Genomic DNA, 18143 nt, shown 5'->3' with positions numbered 1-18143 from the left:
TTATTGACCGTGTGTCTAGATGATCTATCCATTTCTGTAAGTGGGGTGTTAAAGTCCCCTGCAATTACCACATTCTTATCAATAAGGTTGCTTATGTTTATGAGTAATTGTTTTATATATTTGAGGCTCCGGTATTCAGTGCATAGACATTTATAATTGTTAGCTCTTCCTGATGGATAGACCCTGTAATTATTATATAATGTCCTTCTTCATCTCTTGGCACAGCCTTTAATTTAAGTCTAGTTTGTCTGATATATGTATGGCTACTCCAGCTTTCTTTTGGCTTCCAGTAGCATGATAAATAGTTCTCTATCCCCTCACTCTCAATCTGAAGGTGTCCTCACGTCTAAAATGAGTCTCTTGTAGACAGCAATTGATGGGTCTTGTTTTTTTTATCCATTCTGATACCCTATGTCTTTTGGTTGGCACATTTAATCCATTTACATTCAGTGTTAGTATAGAAAGATAGGGGTTTAGAGTCATTGTGATGTCTATATGTTTTATGCTTGTAGCGATGTCTCTGGTACTTTGTCTCACAGGGTCCCCCTTAGGATCTCTTGTAGGGCTGGTTTAGTGGTGACAAATTCCTTCAGTTTTTGTTTGTTTGGGAAGACCTTTATCTCTCCTTCTATTCTAAATGACAGACTTGCTGGATAAAGGATTCTCGGCTGCATATTTTTTCTATTCAACACATTGAAGATCTCCTGCCATTCCTTTCAGGCCTGCCAAGTTTCAAAAGAGAGATCAGTCACGAGTCTTATAGTTCTCCCTTTATATGTTAGAGCACGTTTACCCCTTGCTGCTTTCAGAATTTTCTCTTTATCCTTGTATTTTGCCAGTTTCACTATGATATGTCGTGCAGAAGATCGATTCAAGTTACGTCTGAAGGGAGTTCTCTGTGCCTCTTGGATTTCAATGCCTTTTTCCTTCCCCAGTTCAGGGAAGTTCTCAGCTATGATTTCTTCAAGTACCCCTTCAGCACCTTTCCCTCTCTCTTCCTCCTCTGGGATACCAATTATGCATATATTATTTCTTTTTAGTGTATCACTTAGTTCTCTAATTTTCCCCTCATACTCCTGGATTTTTTATCTCTCTTTTTCTCAGCTTCCTCTTTTTCCATAACTTTATCTTCTAGTTCACCTATTCTCTCCTCTGCCTCTTCAATCTGAGCCGTGGTCGTTTCCATTTTATTTTGCATCTCGTTTAAAGCGTTTTCAGCTCCTCATGACTATTCCTTAGTCCCTTGATCTCTGTAGCAAGAGATTCTCTGCTGTCCTCTATACTGTTTTCAAGCCCAGTGATTAATTTTATGACTATTATTCTAAATTCACTTTCTGTTATATTATTTAAATCCTTTTCGATCAGTTCATTAGCTGTTGTTATTTCCTGGAGATTCTTTTGAGGGGAATTCTTCCATTTGGTCATTTTGGATAGTCCCTGGCATGGTGAGAACCTGCAGGGCACTTCCCCTGTGCTGTGGTGTATAACTGGAGTTGGTGGGCAGGCCGTAGTCAGACCTGATGTCTGCCCCAGCCCACTGCTGGGGCCACGGTCAGACTGGTGTGTGCCTTCTCTTCCCCTCTCCTAGGGGCAGGATTCACTGTGTGGTGGTGTGTCCCGTCTGGGCTACTTGCACAGTGCCAGGCTTGTGCTGGGGATCTGGCGTATTAGCTGGGGCGGGTAGGCAAGGTGCATGGGGGCAGGAGGGGCAGTCTTAGCTCCCTTCTCCTTAGGTGATCCACTTCAGGCGGGGCCCTGTGGCAGCGGGAGGGAGTCAGACCCGCTGCTGGAGGGGTGGCTCCACAGAAGCACAGCATTGGGTGTTTGCACGGAGCAAGCAAGTTCCCTGGCAGGAACTGGTTCCCTTTGGTATTTTGGCTGGGGAATGGGCGAGGGAGATGGCGGTGGCAAGTGCCTTTGTTCCCCAACAAACTGAGCTCTGTCGTCCGGGGGCTCAGCAACTGTCCCTCCCTTTTCCTGCAGTCTTCCCACTTTCCGAGCAGAGCTGTTAAGTTATAACCTCCCAGATGTTAAGTCCCACTTGCTGTCGGAACACACTCCGTCTGGCCCCTCCGCTTTTGCAAGCCAGACTCGGGTGCTCTGCTTGGCCGGCAGGCTGCCCCTCCTCCCTGGCTCCCTCCTGCCAGTCCGTGTAGCGTGCACCGCCTCTCCGCCCTTTCTACCCTCTTCCGTGGGCCTCTCGTCTGCGCTTGGCTCCAGAGACTCTGTTCTGCTAGTCTTCTGGTGGTTTTTTTGGGTTATTTAGGCAGGTGTAGGTGGAATCAAAGTGATCAGCAGGACGCGGGGTGAGCCTAGTGTCCTACTACACTGCCATCTTCTGCCCTTTCCCTTGCCAAAATCGCATCAAGCCTGTTTCTAATCTCATTCATAGTATTCTTCATCTCTGATTCCATTTTAACTCTTCAATCTCTGCAGTAAGGGTCTCAACTGGTGTCTTCTTTTCTTTTCTAAAGCCCAGTGAGTATCCTTATGATTGCTGTTTTGCATTCTCCATCAGGCGTGTTACTTATATCTGTTTCACTTAGATCTCTGGCTGTAGCTTTATCTTTTTCCTTCATTTGTGATAAATTCCTCCATCTTTGCATTGTCAAGGCCTCTGCCTTCTTCTCTGTGTTAGGAAAGCCAGTCATGTCTTCTGCTCCTGAAAGTAATGGCCTTATGAAAAAGAGGTCATGTAGTGCCCAGGGCCTGACACTTCAGGGGGATATCTCTGGTGTGTGCTGCATGTGCTCTGCTTTGTGTTCTGGGTGCTCTATCCTTTAGTCCAGTTGTCTGCAGAGGCTCTCCTTGCTTCCTGTGGTCAGTGTTGCCTCCCTGACCCTGAGTGTGGTGAGTTAACTAATCACTACATTGATATTTAATTTTCATTTATTTTTATAATGTTTATTGTGTGCTTAGATTTGAAGGTATGGAGATGAGAATATGGTCACTTTCTTCCAAGTTACCTTTATACATTCCAGAGAAAATAATATGTTTGTGATAGACACACATTTATATCTATCTAATCTATCTATATCATATATATATGAACATAGAGAAAATGATAAGACAAAAATACAGAATATAAACAATTGATGAATCTGGGTATAGGCTATATGAGAATTCCTTCTGGAAGTCCTTCAATTTCTCTGTAAATTTGAATTGAGAGAAAATTTTTAAAAAATTAAATCCTATTACACAAAAAAATTCTGCAATAACAAAAGCAACTACCAGAAATATAATAAGTAGGTGATTCTTGGAGAAAATTAAAATAATTAATAATAACAATATTAAAATATGCTTAGTTCTCATTAAAATAAATAACCATAATTTAAAACATATTTAGTATGCATTTATTTTTATTTTTTAATTATTTATTTTACAAATTGCAGTAAAATCTACATAATATATAATTTACCCTTTAAACCATTTTTAAGTATATACTTCAGTGGCATTAAATATATTCATACTGTGCAGCCATCACCACTATCCATCTTCAGAAATTTTTCATTTTATAAAACTGAAACTCTACCCATTAAAAAATAATTCTCCATTCCCATTCCCTCCAGCTCCTGGAAACCATCATTATACTTACTATCTCTATGAATCTGACCATGTTAAGATACTTCATGTAAGTGCAATCATACAGTGTTTGTCCTTTTGTGATTGGTTTATTCCGCTTAGTATAATGTCTTTCATATTCATCCATGTTATATGCTAAACCATGCTGTATCAGGTTTTCTTTCCTCTTTCAGGCTGAATAATATTCCATTGCACACATATGCCACATTTTTTTTTTTAGTCCATTAACCACTGTTGGACGTTTGAAAGTCTTCTTTTACCTATCATGAATGATGCTGCTATAAACAAAGATCATTTCGTGTCCTTGCTTTCATTCTTTTGGGTATATATCTGGAATGGAATTGTTGAATCATATGGTAATGCCATATTTAATATTTTGAGGAACCACCATACTGCTTTACATAGCAGTTACATCATTTCACATTTCCAACAGTAGTGCATAAGAGTCCCAATTTCTCCACATCCTCACCAATATTTCTTTCTTTTTTCCTCTTTTTCCCTTCATAATAGCTACCTTTCTGGATGTAAAGTGATATCCCATTGTGGTTTTGATTTGCATTTCCTTGATGAATAGTGATATTTACCGTATTTTCATGTCTCTATTGGCTATTTTATATCTTCTTTGGAGAAATGTCTATCAAAGTCCTCTGCTCACTGTTATATCAAGTTTTTTGTTTTCATTGTTGAGCTTAAGAGTTCTCTGTATATTCTGGTTGTTAACTGCTATTCAGATATATGATTTGCAAATATTTTTTCTCCCATTCTGTGGGTTTCCTTTTTACTTTATTAGCCTTGTCTTTTGATGAATAATTTTAAAATTGTGATAAAACCTGTCCATTTTTGCTTTGTTTGACTGTGCCTTTGGTGTCATACCCAAGAAGTTATTGTCAAATACAATGTCTTTACGATTTCACCCTATGTTTTCTTCCAAGAGTTTTATAGTTTAGCACTTAGTTTTAGGTCTTTGATCTATTTTAAGCTGTAAGGTAAGGCATAAGGTAGGGATATAATTTCACTCTTTTGCATGTGGACATCCAGTTTCTTCAACACCGTATGTTTTACAATTCTCCTTTTCCCATTAAATGGTCTTGGTCTCCTTGTCAAAGTCATTTGACCATATATGTGATGGTTTATTTCTGGGTCCTCTATTCTATTGCCTTAGTTTGTATGTCTGTCTTTATGTCAGTACCATACTGTTTTGACTACTGTCACTTTGTAGTGAGTTTCAAAATAATGAACTGTGTGTTCTCCAACTTTGTTTTCTTCAAGATCATTTTGACTATTTAGTATCTGTAAAATTCCATATGAATTTTAGGATGGATTTTTCTATTTCCTTAAAAATACATTGCTGGGATTTTTGATACGTATCACACTCAAACTGTAGATTACTTTACATAGTATTGATAGCTTAACAGTATTAAGTTTTCCAATGTATGAAAAGTCTAGGGCTGATTAACATACTGAGAAATGTCATTCATGAAATTGCTAGCAGAATTATTAATTATTATCATTTGAAAAGTAATTTGGAAACATATATTAAAATAAAAAATGTGTATATCTTTAATGTAATACATGTTTACTTGCTCTCTTTTATAGAAATACAATCACCATAACATAGATAAATATGTATAGTGATATTTATTATACCATTGCCTATAGTAGTAAAAAACCCGATTTGAGAAGAATCTAAATGTCATTTAGTAGAAGAATGGTTGAATAAAGTATAGCACATTCACATTATAGAATATCATGTAGCAACTTAAAGGTATGAGATATAAAAGAGATATATATTATCAGTTTATCTGGATTGGAAGCAAGAAGGATCTATACAAATGATTCTATTATGTACAGAACCAGCAAACTTATATATATATATATATATATATATATATATATATATATAAAGGTTTAGAAAAATATACTTGGTTCATAACATTTGTTTTTCTGGAGAAGGGGGTCCATAGGTTTAAGGTGATTGGTAAATAAAAACAATGGAAAAATAATACAAAGTTTTATTTCATTTGTCTTTGTAAAGCAGTGTTTTTTTTCTTTTTTACCTTCATAGATAGGTTTTTTAGTTGTAGACATCACAGCAAGCAGAGTATTTGTAAGTTCAACATTTTTTTTTGTTTGAGATAGAATTTTTTGGATGCCCTAGAAGATGAAAATAATATTACTAAATTATCTTATAAATGATCTGATTTCAACTTTTAAAAATTTAAAATAAATCTTAATCCACTTCTAAAGCACACCTTCCTTAAATTTTAAAAATAATTTAAAGCAGCTTTCCTAACACAAATATTTTTTCTCTGGTTTTTCCTTGCTGGGAATTTGATATTTAAAAACAAAACCAGGGCTCTTGGGTAGCTCAGTCAGTTAAGTGGACAACTCTTGATTTCCAATCATGTCATGATCTCAAGGTTGGTAAGTTCAAGCCCCACTTCAGGCTTCACACTGGCAGTATGGAGCCTGCTTAAGATTCTCTCTCCCTTTCCCTCTGCCCCTACCCCACTCATGCTCTCTCTCTCTCAAAATAAATAAATAAATAAATAAATACTTAAAAACAAAACAAAAAAAAACAGTAAGAGTACAAATCAAGAAAAATATTAGAAATATTGTATACAGAAATGCCAGAGGAAGAGGGGCACCTGGGTGGTTCACCTGGTTTAGCATCCAACTCGTGATTTCAGCTCAAGTCATGATCTCACAGTTTGTGAATCTGAACCCCGCATCAGACTCTGAGCTGAGAGTGTGGAGCCTGCTTGGGATTCTCTCTCTCTCTCTCTCTCTCTCTCTCTGCTCCTCCCCAACTCGCATGGATGCACACACACTCTCTCTCTTTTAAAATAAATAAACTTTTTAAAAAATGCTAGAAGAGTTTTTTTTCAGTATGACAGTAAAAAATACTTAAACAATTAAATTGATAAATTGTCATATAAAGTTTTTATCTCTATATAAACAGTATATCTTTATTAAAAAGTTTTATATTACTACAGTGAAAGATCTAGTGTTAATGGAAACATGTTTACAAATACTGTTATTAAGATACATACTTTCAACAGTTAAAAACAAAACTATGTATAAAGAAAATAGTATCAGGTTGCTCATTTCAAGAAAAATACACTAAAATAAACAGAATGTCGGGTATTTAGATGGTATTTTCTCAAAGTTAGTGGGAAAAACTTACTAAGTTAATGCATTTTCTACAATATATGTTGTACAAAGAAATAAAACATTTTTAATTTTTTCATTTCCTTAAGGCAGGTGTTTGCTCTAAAAATGTTTATCTGTTATTATTTTTAGGTTAAAAGACTTGATAGTTTGATAGAAAATAAAAACATTTATAATAGAATCATTTCTATTCTATCCATAAAAGATAGTAATTTTTTTTCTCTAATTATGGAATAGAAATTTAGATAGTGAATTATTCAGACTATTTGTTAGTTGCTATTCTCTTTCTCTTTCTTGTTTCTTAAGGCAATATAACTGCTTATAATTAATGCTTCTATCAAAGGGAAAGCTTTAGCTTAGGAGAGAAAACCCAAATTGTTGGTAAAGTAGGAGCTAATAAATGGAAAGCAGTATTGTAGGTTATATGAAGTAGCAGGTGAATCTAAAATAAATTACATTTGTCTAAAATGTACATATACTATAAAACTGATCTCATTGTCTGGCAGTTAAGAAGAGGAGAGCTTATCTGAATCTAAAAAGCATATTATAATTAATTTTTCTGAATTTACAGAATTCTTGTTTGCCTAATCATGCCTTACTTAATAGTCAAATTTATTTTATCTCTGAATTACATACCCATAGAATGGTAAAAAGTAGCCAATGGATAAATGTTGAGATAAAGATGCACAGTGAGAAAGAAAAACTGGCCAAAGTATTGGTAGTATGTATAATTACTTAGGACTTTAGAAAAATATAATAGACCAAATAAAAATAACCTACATTTTTAAAAAAACCTTTAAATTCAGTATCTATAGGAAATATACTAAGATGATGATTATATAATGCCTCTGGAGCAATAATAAGAAATGGCATCTATAAATTAGTTCCTAGATATTGGCTGGGGAGATAGTAATGAAGGAAAAGGGAAAAGTAAAAATAATGTTTATTTTCCTCCCAATTTACCCTCATGTTGAGTTTCTCTGTTGCAGATCCTGCCTGGGGTTGGACAAAAGGAAAATGTATAAATATAAAAAGGAGGATTATAAGATGGGTTTATCTCAGCCATCTGCAGAATCTATAATAGCAAGAAAAGAAGGTTGAAAAAAATGGAACTCCAATTTAGTGGTAACAGGGAAGGAAGAGATATATAAAAATGCATATATGTTAGCTGAGCTTAATCAGTGTTTACTTTCACTTATGTTTTGCTAAGCTGGTTATATGACTAAGACTGGTACAATCTGGTTATTTACATATAATTAATGCTTTACTAATTAAAAAAAATCACATTGTACACTAAGAATAAAAATTACCTGGAGGTTCTTTATTTAGTGAAGGAAACTGGATGGTTTTATAAATGGTTGACCCAGCCCTAGATGTTCTGTGATATGCTTTTGGAGGTTTATTCACATGGGGTGAAATGTACTCAGATCTTTCTAGAAATATTAGAAAATATATTAACTGTTAGATTACATTTGTAACTAATTTTGATACACTTGCCAATAAAATTGAAATAACTAAATTTTTGAGATGATTAATTAGTAAAGAAATATACATTAAGAAGGATAGTTTTATTTTTAATTTTTTTTTTAATTTTTTTTAACGTTTATTTATTTTTGAGACAGAGAGAGACAGAGCATGAACGGGGCAGGGGCAGAGAGAGAGGGAGACACAGAACCGGAAGCAGGCTCCAGGCTCTGAGCCATCAGCCCAGAGCCTGACGCAGGGCTCGAACTCACGGTCCGTGAGATTGTGACCTGAGCTGAAGTCGGACGCTCAACCGACTGAGCCACCCAGGCGCCCCAAGAAGGATAGTTTTAGAGATCAGAGCTAAGTTATAAAAAAAACAAGTCACAAAAAACCATCTATATAAATTCCATTTCTTTGAAGTGGCCAGTGTAGGGAAACTTTATAGAGACAGAAATTAGATTGGTGGGTGATGGCTTGGAGTATGAATATTTCTTTTCCACATAATGAAAATGTTCTAAAATTGAACATGGTGATGGAAGCACAACTCTGTGAATGTACTAAAAGCCATTGATTTACACACTGTACATGAGTGAAATGAATGGTATGTGGCTTATATATCAATAAAACTATTAAGTAGATCAACATCTGACTTTCTATCACAAACAATGGAGGACAGAACTCAGTGGAATGACATATTAAAAGTGATACAAGGGGCGCCTGGGTGGCACGGGCCAGGCTGAGTATGGGCTCAGGTCATGATCTTACAATTTGTGTGTTTGAGCCCTGTGTCAGGCTCTGTGCTGACAGTTCAGAGCCTGGAGCCTGTTTCAGAATCTGTGTCTCCCTCTCTGTCTGCCCCTTCCCTGCTTGTGCTCTGTCTCTCTCTCTCTGAAATAAATAAATGTTAAAAAAAATTCAAGTACTGAAAGCAAAAATTCACAATCAAGAATTTAATACCCAGCAAAATTATTATTCAAGATAAAACAAAAACATTCCTAGATTAAAAAAAACTAACAATATTTGTTATTATATTAGCAAAAATGTCTTAGAAGAAATGCTAAAGAGAATACTTCAGGCTGATACAAAATGACACTAGGTAGTAACTTCTCATTATATATAAAAATTGACTCAAAGTAAATTACATCCCTGAATGTTATAGTTATACTATAAATGTCTTAGAAAAATAGAAAATCTTGACATTTTAATTAGACAATGTTTTTTAAATACAAGTTTAAAAGCATGATTCATAAAAGAAAATTTAATACATTGGGCCTCATAAAAATTTAAAACTTTTGACTGCCATTAAGAAAGTTAAGATGAGGGGGGTGCCTGGGTGGCTCAGTGGATTAAGGGTCTGACTTCAGCTCAGGTCATGATCTCATGGTTCTTGGGTTCAAGCTCCACATCAGGCTCTGTGCTGTCAGCTCAGAGACTGGATCCTGCTTTGGATTCTGTGTCTCACCCTCTCTCTGCCCCTCCCCTGCTCATGCTCTGTCTCTCTCTATCAAAAATAAATAAAACCTTTTTTAAAAAGTTAAAATGAGAGATGCCTTGGTGGCTCAGTCGGTTGAGTGCCTGACTCTTGATTTTGGCCCAGGCCATGATCCCAGGGTTGTGGGATTGAGCCACACGTCAGGTTGTGTGCTGAGTATGGAGCCTGCTTAAGATTCTCTCTCTTTCCCTTTACACCTTTCCCCCGTTCATGTTCTCTCTCTCAAAATAATCACATATATATATAATACATATACATGTATATATATATATGTATTACATATATTACATATATATGTATATATATACATATATATGTGTATATGTATATATACATGTGTATATATATACATATACATATGTATATATATACATGTGTATACATGTGTATATATATATACATATACATATGTATATATATATTACATATATATGTAATAAAGAAAGTTAAGACAAGCTGCAGACTAAAAGAAAATAACTTCATATTATGTATCCAATAAAGAAGTTGCATCCAGAATATAAAAAGAATTCTTAACATTTTAAGAACTTAAAAGATTAAACTTTACAAATGGGCAAAAATTAAAAAGTTTTAAAAGACATTTCACCAAAGACATATACAAATGGGTACTAAATACATGAAAAGATTCCCAAAATAAGTTTTCAGGAAAATGTAAATGAAAACCACAATAAAATGCCATTTCGCATCCAACAGAATGTCTATAATCAAAAGGATGGACAATAGCCAAATGATGGAAAGACTATGAAGAAATAAATTCATTCATACCTTGCTTGTCTGTAGGTAAAATTGTACAGCCACTTTAGAAAAGTTTGACATTAAAAAATAGTTAAACATAAATTTACCATACAACATGGTAACTCTACTCCTAGATATCCACCTAAGAGAAATGAAAACTTACGTCTTCACAAAGACCAACATAGGAATATTGAGAGCAACATTCATTATAGCCAAAAAGTGAAATGAACCTAAATGTCCATCAGCCTAAGAATGGATAAAAAATATGTGCTACACTTCAGTGTACTTGGAGAACAATGCTACAGTATTTCATTTGTATCACTAGGAACCAAGTTTAACTCAATTATTTGTTTAAGGCTTTGAAAATTAAGTATATGTTTCATCTCAATGTTTCTCTTAACCTTTCAAATATCTCTTTCAGAAATAATTAAATGTTTGAGATACAGGGATGCCTGGGTGCCTCAGTCAGTTAAGCGTCCGACTTTGGCTCAGGTCATGATCTCATGGTTCACGGGTTTGAGTCCTGCATCGGGCTCTGTGCTGACAGCTCAGAGCTTGGAGCCTGATAAGGATTCTGTGTCTCCCTCTATCTCTGCCCCTCCCCTGCTCATATACTGTCTCTCTTTGTCTCGAAAATAAACATAAAAAAATTTTTTTTAAGTTTGAGATACAGAGGTAAGATGTAATAATCCTAATTTTACTTTTTCAAATTGTCATTAAAAGTGGCAATAATGCTGAGGGAAAAAATGTGCTACAGCCATAGAAAGGAATACTATTCAGCAATAAAAATGATGCATGTTACTATATGGGTGAACTTCAAAATCATGCTCACTGAAAGAAGCTACATACAAAACACCATGTATTCTTTGATTCCATTCATATGAAATGTCCAGAAAAGGCAAATTGATAGGCACCAAAAGCAGATTAGTAGTTTGCCTGGGACGGGGAGTGAGAACTAACTTAACTATCATTAGGGATCCTGTGGGAATGGCAAAAATGTTCTAAAACTGAATTAAGATGGTGACTGCATACCTAGATAAATCTACTAAAATCCTTGACTCATACAATTAAGATGGGATAGATTTTCTGATATGCAATTTGTGCCTCATTCAAGTGTTTTTTTTTTATATAGTTGCTAACCTGTACCTCTCTGAGAAACAAATTTACCAACTAGAGTACAATATTTATGCAGTTGTTTGTGTCTTTAGCCTTGCAGTATCCACTCAAAGCACTCTTTTCCAGTTCCTTTGAGCACTCATTTTTCTCTACTTCTCTCAGTAAGGTTATGTCATGCGTTTATTGTTTTTTTCAAGCTTTATTGAGATATGTTTGACATATAATATAGCATAAGTTTAAGGTGTACAATGTGTTGGTTTGACACAGTTATCTATTGCAAAATGATTACTACCATAGCATTAGCTAATTCCTCTATTACATCACATAATTACCATATCTTTTTGTAGTGAGAACATTTAACACTTACTCTTCTAGCAACTTTCAAGCATATAATACAGTATTGTTAACTATAATCATCACGATGTGCTTTATTTATTTATTTACTTATTTATTTTATTTTATTTTATTGTTTAATTTACATCCAAGTTAGCATATAGTGCAACAATGATTTCAGGAGTAGATTCCTTGATGCCCCTTACCCATTTAGCCCATCCTTCCTCCCACAACCCCTCCAGCAGCCCTCTGTTTGTTCTCTATATTTAAGAGTCTTTTATGTTTTGTCCCCCTACCTGTTTTTATATTACTTTTGCTTCCCTTCCTTTATGTTCATCTGTTTTGTACATGATGTGCATTAAATATCCAGAACTTATTCATCTTCTAACTTGGAAGTTTGTACTCTTTGACCAACATCTCCTCATTTCCCCAACCTATAGCCTCTGGTAACCACCATTCTATTCTCTGTTTCCATGAGTTCAGCTTTTTTTTTTTTTTAGATTCCACATATAAATGAGATCATATTGTATGTCTTTCTCTGTGTGACTTGTTTCACTTTAACATAATTCCTTCAAGGTCCATCCATGTTGCTGAAAATGGCAGGATTTCCTTTTTTATAGCTGAATAGTATTCCATTATATATATTCAATTCTATTATGAACATTATATTTTATATACAAATAATATATAATTATATTTTTATATACAATTTATTTCCCATATATATTTATATAATAAAACCACTATTTTGAATTCTTTATATGGTAAACTTTAGATCTCTGTGTCTTTGGGTTTGGTAGTGGAAGATTATTGTAATCCTTTGGTGGTATCGTGTTTCCTTGATTTTTCATATACCTTGGAGTTTTGTGTTGCTGTCTTACATTTGAAGTAGTAGTCACCTTCTCCATTACTAACTGCCTTCAGGGAAGGACTGCCTTTCATCAGCTCTGCTAGAAATCCAGAGGCTTTCTCCCATCTTGACTGCACAACCCCGCTCCATATTTCTTGCTCCCTCCTGTGGCAGAATTCCTAAACTTGTATATTTTCTCTGGATCTTGCAACAGACCAGGCCAAGCGCTGACAGTTTAGTTTCCCTTTTGTTTTCCCTAAGGTCAAGTTGTTTCCCTACAGCTCAAGTTGTAGTTTTTCTCTAGCCCACAGAACCTGGCTTGTTTTCTGCAAGTGCTCCTAGCTGTTCAACAAAGCACTCTCAGGAGCATGCACAGGGAGTTGGCTGCAGAGCTGGGGGAGATGTGGGTGAGATAAGGTTGTTACTGGGGATGCCTGCAACTAGTTGGGGGGATCTGCAAGTGAGGCTTTCCCAGCATCTCATGGGTGGATTTCCTGATAGGAATCCACAAGACAGCATAACTATATCCCTTTAATGCTTTCTGAGAATCGTATCTGCCACTCTCCTGATCTCCTCTCACCCCATAATTTAGTATGCTGGATGCTTTGTGTCCTGCACAACTAACCTATTCTCCCTTCCCTCACAGTGGGAGAAATCATGGAATGAGAAAGTCTCACTTGGCCTTAGCTGTACCACGTTGGGGGACATGTGATGCAGGCAGAGTCAAACTATTCTTCTTATCCAATCCAATGTGTCCAAAATCTTATTTTTTGCTCCAACAAAGTAATGGAATTTCTTATCTAGAAACCAGGACTTCCACAAAGCTCTCTTGTCTGTGGGTGACTGGTCAAGTCGGTGTTCTTCAGATGCTCCCTGACTGTGGCCAAGAGGGGTTGGAACCATTCATGAGCTACCTCAGAGTCCACAGCCAAGATGGAGGTTTGTCTGCCTATTACCTGATGCACAGGTGGGCAAGGCTTTTCCAGGTCCCTTGGTGTATGATGCTGTATCCCATAACTTCAGTTGTACTTTTGTTCATGAATTGGTGCCAAATTTTTGTTGTTGAGAATGGGGGCACAAAAGAAGGGACATGTTATGCTCTCATGATTGTGACATCAATTGTCATATACTTGTATGTTCCATATGTTCCAGTCTGCATTTCATCCTAGGATCTCCCAATACCCTGGTTCTTTTCTTTTTTGCATGCATATTTTTATTGAGAAAATTACAATATAATTAAAATATAGTATAATTGAATGATGGAAAAGGCAACCTAACTGTATGCTGTATGGATCATTGACTGCTATGTGCGTGTTTGTTTTTTTTGGGGGGGAGCCACCTTTTTGTAGAGGACTGGCTACTGAAGGGCCTATCCCTGTATTGTTACTGTATTTGTGTGTAAGTGTGTGTGTGTGTGTGTGTGTGTGTGTGTTTTGCAGGGAGTCACATCAGAGGAGCTGCCTCTGAAAATGATTATAGATAAAAAAAAGTGATCTTTGGCCCTAGTGCAAAATTTTAATACAAATTTGTGGGGTTTTGGGAAGAGCACATGCATTTTGCATGGGAGGGGTATCAAGAATATTTGCAATCAGAGGACATACTATGGTGGATTGGTTTCAATAATGGCCTTGATGTGTTCTTGACTACTGGTATTCATATCCTCTCATAAAACTCTGATCTTGGCTATATAACTTTAGTAAATGGAACAAAAGCTAACAAATGCAAAGAGACTTCAAAATTGCTTGTACATTGGGCTTTTTCACATGCCAATCTTAGAAGGAACATCTATACTGTTTTCCATAGTAGTTGCACCAATTTACAATCCCACCAACAATGTGCAAATGTTACCATTTCCCTACATGTTCACCAACATTTTTTTACCATTTATCTTGTTGCTCATAACCATTCTAATGGGTGTGAAATGATATTTCATTGTAGCTTTGATTTGCATTTCCTTGATTAGTGATGTCAAGCACTTTTTTGTGTACCCATTGGCTTCTTTGTATGTCTTCTTTGAAAAATGTCTATTTACATCCTCTGACCATTTATAATAGCATTGTTTAGTTTTAGGGTTTTTCCTTCTCCTCCCCCCTGTCCCTCCTGCTCCTTTTTTTGCTACTGAGTTGTAAGAGTTCCTTACATACTTTGGATTTTAAGTTATTATCAGATAGATGGTTTCAAATATTTTCTCACATTCTGTAGGTTGCCTTTTCATTTTGTTGATGGTTCCTTTTGCTGAGCAGAAATTTTAGTTTGATGTCCCACCTGCTTTTGTTTTTGTTGCTTGTGCTATTGGTGTAATGTCAAAAATATCATTGCCAATGTATATGTCAAGGAGCTTTTTACCTGTTTTCTTCTAGGAGTATTGAGGTTTCAGATCCCACATAAATCTTTAATCTATTTCAAATTAATTTTTGTTAATGATATAAAATATGGTTGTTTTGTTCTTGCATATTGATAACCAATTTTCCAACATCATTCACTTAAGACGCTATTATTTCCCATTAAGTATTCTTATCTCCCTGTCAAATATTAATATATATGAAGATTTATCCAGGCTCTTGATTCTGTTCCTTTGGTATATGGTCTGTTTTTATGTCAGTACTATCCTGTTTTGATTATTATAGCTTTGTAATATAGTTTGAAATAAAGAAGTGTAATGCCTCTAGCTTGCTCTCTCTCAGAATTGTTTTGGCTCTTCAGGGTCTTTTGTGGTTCCAAACAAATTTTAAGATAGTTTTCTCTATTTTCAGAAAAATTCCATTGAAGTATTAATAGAGATTGCATTGAATCTATAGATGACTTTTTGGAATAGTGTAAACATTAAAAATTTTTTAATGTTTATTTATTATTGAGAGACAGAGAGACACAGATTATGAGCAGGGGAGGGGTAGAGAGAGGGGTAGAAACAGAATCTGAAATAGGCTCCAGGCTCTGAGCTGTCAGCACAGAGCCTGACGTGGGGCTCGCATTCATAAACTGTAAGATCATGACCTGAGCTGAAGTCAGTCGCCCAACCAACTGAGCCACCCAGGTGCCCCGGATAGTATAAACATTTTAAAAACATTAACTTCCAATCCACAAACCTAGGGTATCATCCCATTTATTTGTGCTTCTTCAATTTCTTTCGTCAAAATGTTATAGTTGTTATGCTTAGATTATTATCAAGCTTGTTTAAATTTATTAAGAATAATTTATTTTGAATAAAGTATTCCGAATACTTATTTGTTTTGATGTTACTGTGAATGAGACTGTTTTCCTTATTTCTATTTCAGATATTTCATTTTTAGTGCATAGAAATGCAATTCATTTCTGTATATTGATTTTGTATCCTTCGACTTTACTGCCTTCACTTATCAGTCCTAACACTTTTATGGTAGAATCTTTAGGATTTTCTCTATGTAATATCATATCATTTACAAACTTCACTTTTTCTAATTTGGATGCCTTTTATTTCTTTTTATTGCTTAATTGCTCTAAAATTTCCAGTACTAAGTTGAATAGTAATGATGAGAATGGGCACCTTTTCCTGATCTTAGCTGAAAACCTTTCAATCTTTCACCTGTGCGCTTGTCATAAATGACCTTTATTATGTTGAGATATGTTCCTTCCATACCTATGGAGAGTTTTTATCATGAAAAGATGTTAAATTTGTCAAATGTCTTTTCTGAATTTATTGAGGTGATCATGTGATTTTTACCTCATTTTGTTAATGTGGTGTATCACATATAATGATTGATGTATGTAGATCCATCTTTGCATCTTATGGCTAAATCCCAATTGGTCACAGAATATTATCCTTTTAGCGTACTGTTGAGTTTGTTTTGCTGGAATTTTGTTGAGAATTTTTGCTTCAATTTTCATCAGGGATATTATTTCTCAGGGTCATAATTTTCTTTTCTTGTAGTGTCCTTTGGTATGAGGGTAATGCTAACCTTGTAAAATGAGCTTGAGAGAATGTCTTTCTCTTCAATTTTGGGGAAGTGTTTGAGAAAGACTGGCATTAATTATTCTTTAAATGTTTGGTAGAATTCACCAGTGAAACCATCTAGGTGTGGACTTTTCTTTGATGGGTTGTTTTTGATTACTGATTCAATATTATCATTATTGGTCTACTTAGATTTTCTATTTCTTTACAATTCAGTCTTTCTAGATGATATGTTTCTAGGAATTTATCCATTTCTTCTAGGTTATACAATTTTTTGGCTTATAATTATTCATTGTATCTCATAATCTTTGAATCTCTATAGTATCATTTTAATGTCTACTCTTTCATTTCTGACCTTTGAGTCTTTCTTTTTGTAGAAAAAATACTTAGTCTAGCTAAAGTTTTGTCAATTTTCTTTACCTTTTCAAAAAAACCCATTTCTTATCATCATTGATCTTTTTATTATTTTTATGGTCTTTATTTCCACTCTGATCTTTGCTATTTCTTTATTTGTGCTAACTTTGGGCTTAGCATTTTCTTCTTTTGTAGTTCCTTGTGGTAAAAAGTTTTTTACTTGATATCTTTCTTTCCTTTTTTTGTAATGCAGATGTTTACCCCTATAAACTTACCTCTTAGAACTGCTTTTGATTCATCCTTAAGTTTTGGTTGTTGTATTTATATTTTCATTTGTTCCAAGTTATTTATTCATTTTACATTTTGTTTGTTCTTTGATTGGTTGTTTGGGAATGTGTTGTTTAATTTACACATATCTGTGAATCTACTAGTTTTCACTCAGTTATTGATTTTTCATTCCATACCACTGCAGTCAGAAAAAAATTCTTGGTAATTTTCAATCTTCTTAGATAGTCTAAGACTTGTTTTATGACTTATCATATGATCTCTTCTGGAGACTGCTGTGTGTGTGTTTGGGAAGGATATGAGAATGTGTATTGTGCTGCTATTGTATGGAATTCTCTATATGTCAGTTAGGTCTATTTGGTTTAAAGTAGAGCTCAAGTTCAATGTCTCCTTATTGATTTTCTGTCTGGATGATCTATGGGTGTATGATGTTGAAAGTGAGGTATTGAATTCTCATACTATTATTATATTATTGTCTATTTCTCCCTTCATATCTGTTAATACTTGCTGGATATATTTAGGTGTTTGATGTTGGGTGAATAAAAATTTATGATTGTTACATTCTCCTGATGAATTTGCAATTTTATAAATATATAATTATCATTCTGTCTTCTTGTTACTGCTTCTGAATTTAAGTCTATTTTGCCTGATACAAGTATAGCTACGTTGCTTTCATTTGGTTTCCACCAATATCTTTTTCCTTCACTTTGACCCTACATGTGTCCTTGAGTATTCTTGGCTCCTCTGTCAAATAGTAGTTGGCCATATATGAATGTGTTAATTTCTTGGCTCTCAATTCTGTTTGGTTGGTG

General features: G+C 35.0%; 1 protein-coding gene across 2 annotated transcripts in view; it reads right to left on the bottom strand.

The window, feature by feature from the left end:
• Positions 1-5581: 5581 nt before the first annotated feature.
• LOC122474025 (coiled-coil domain-containing protein 7-like) overlaps positions 5582-18143 on the bottom strand; it is a 347700-nt gene continuing 335138 nt past the window's right edge. For both annotated transcript variants that reach the window (XM_043564967.1, XM_043564968.1), the window contains 2 exons: positions 8064-8186; positions 5582-5736 (listed from right to left, as the gene is read on the bottom strand). In XM_043564967.1, the coding sequence (XP_043420902.1) occupies positions 5696-5736; positions 8064-8186 (164 nt within the window). In that variant the 3' untranslated portion in view covers positions 5582-5695. The remainder of the gene's footprint in view (positions 5737-8063; positions 8187-18143) is intronic.

Source organism: Prionailurus bengalensis, chromosome B4 (assembly GCF_016509475.1).
Source record: "Prionailurus bengalensis isolate Pbe53 chromosome B4, Fcat_Pben_1.1_paternal_pri, whole genome shotgun sequence".
NCBI classification, from domain to species: domain Eukaryota; kingdom Metazoa; phylum Chordata; class Mammalia; order Carnivora; family Felidae; genus Prionailurus; species Prionailurus bengalensis.
The sequence above is the reverse complement of the archived record's forward strand: the minus strand, read 5'-3'. Positions and strand labels throughout refer to the sequence as shown.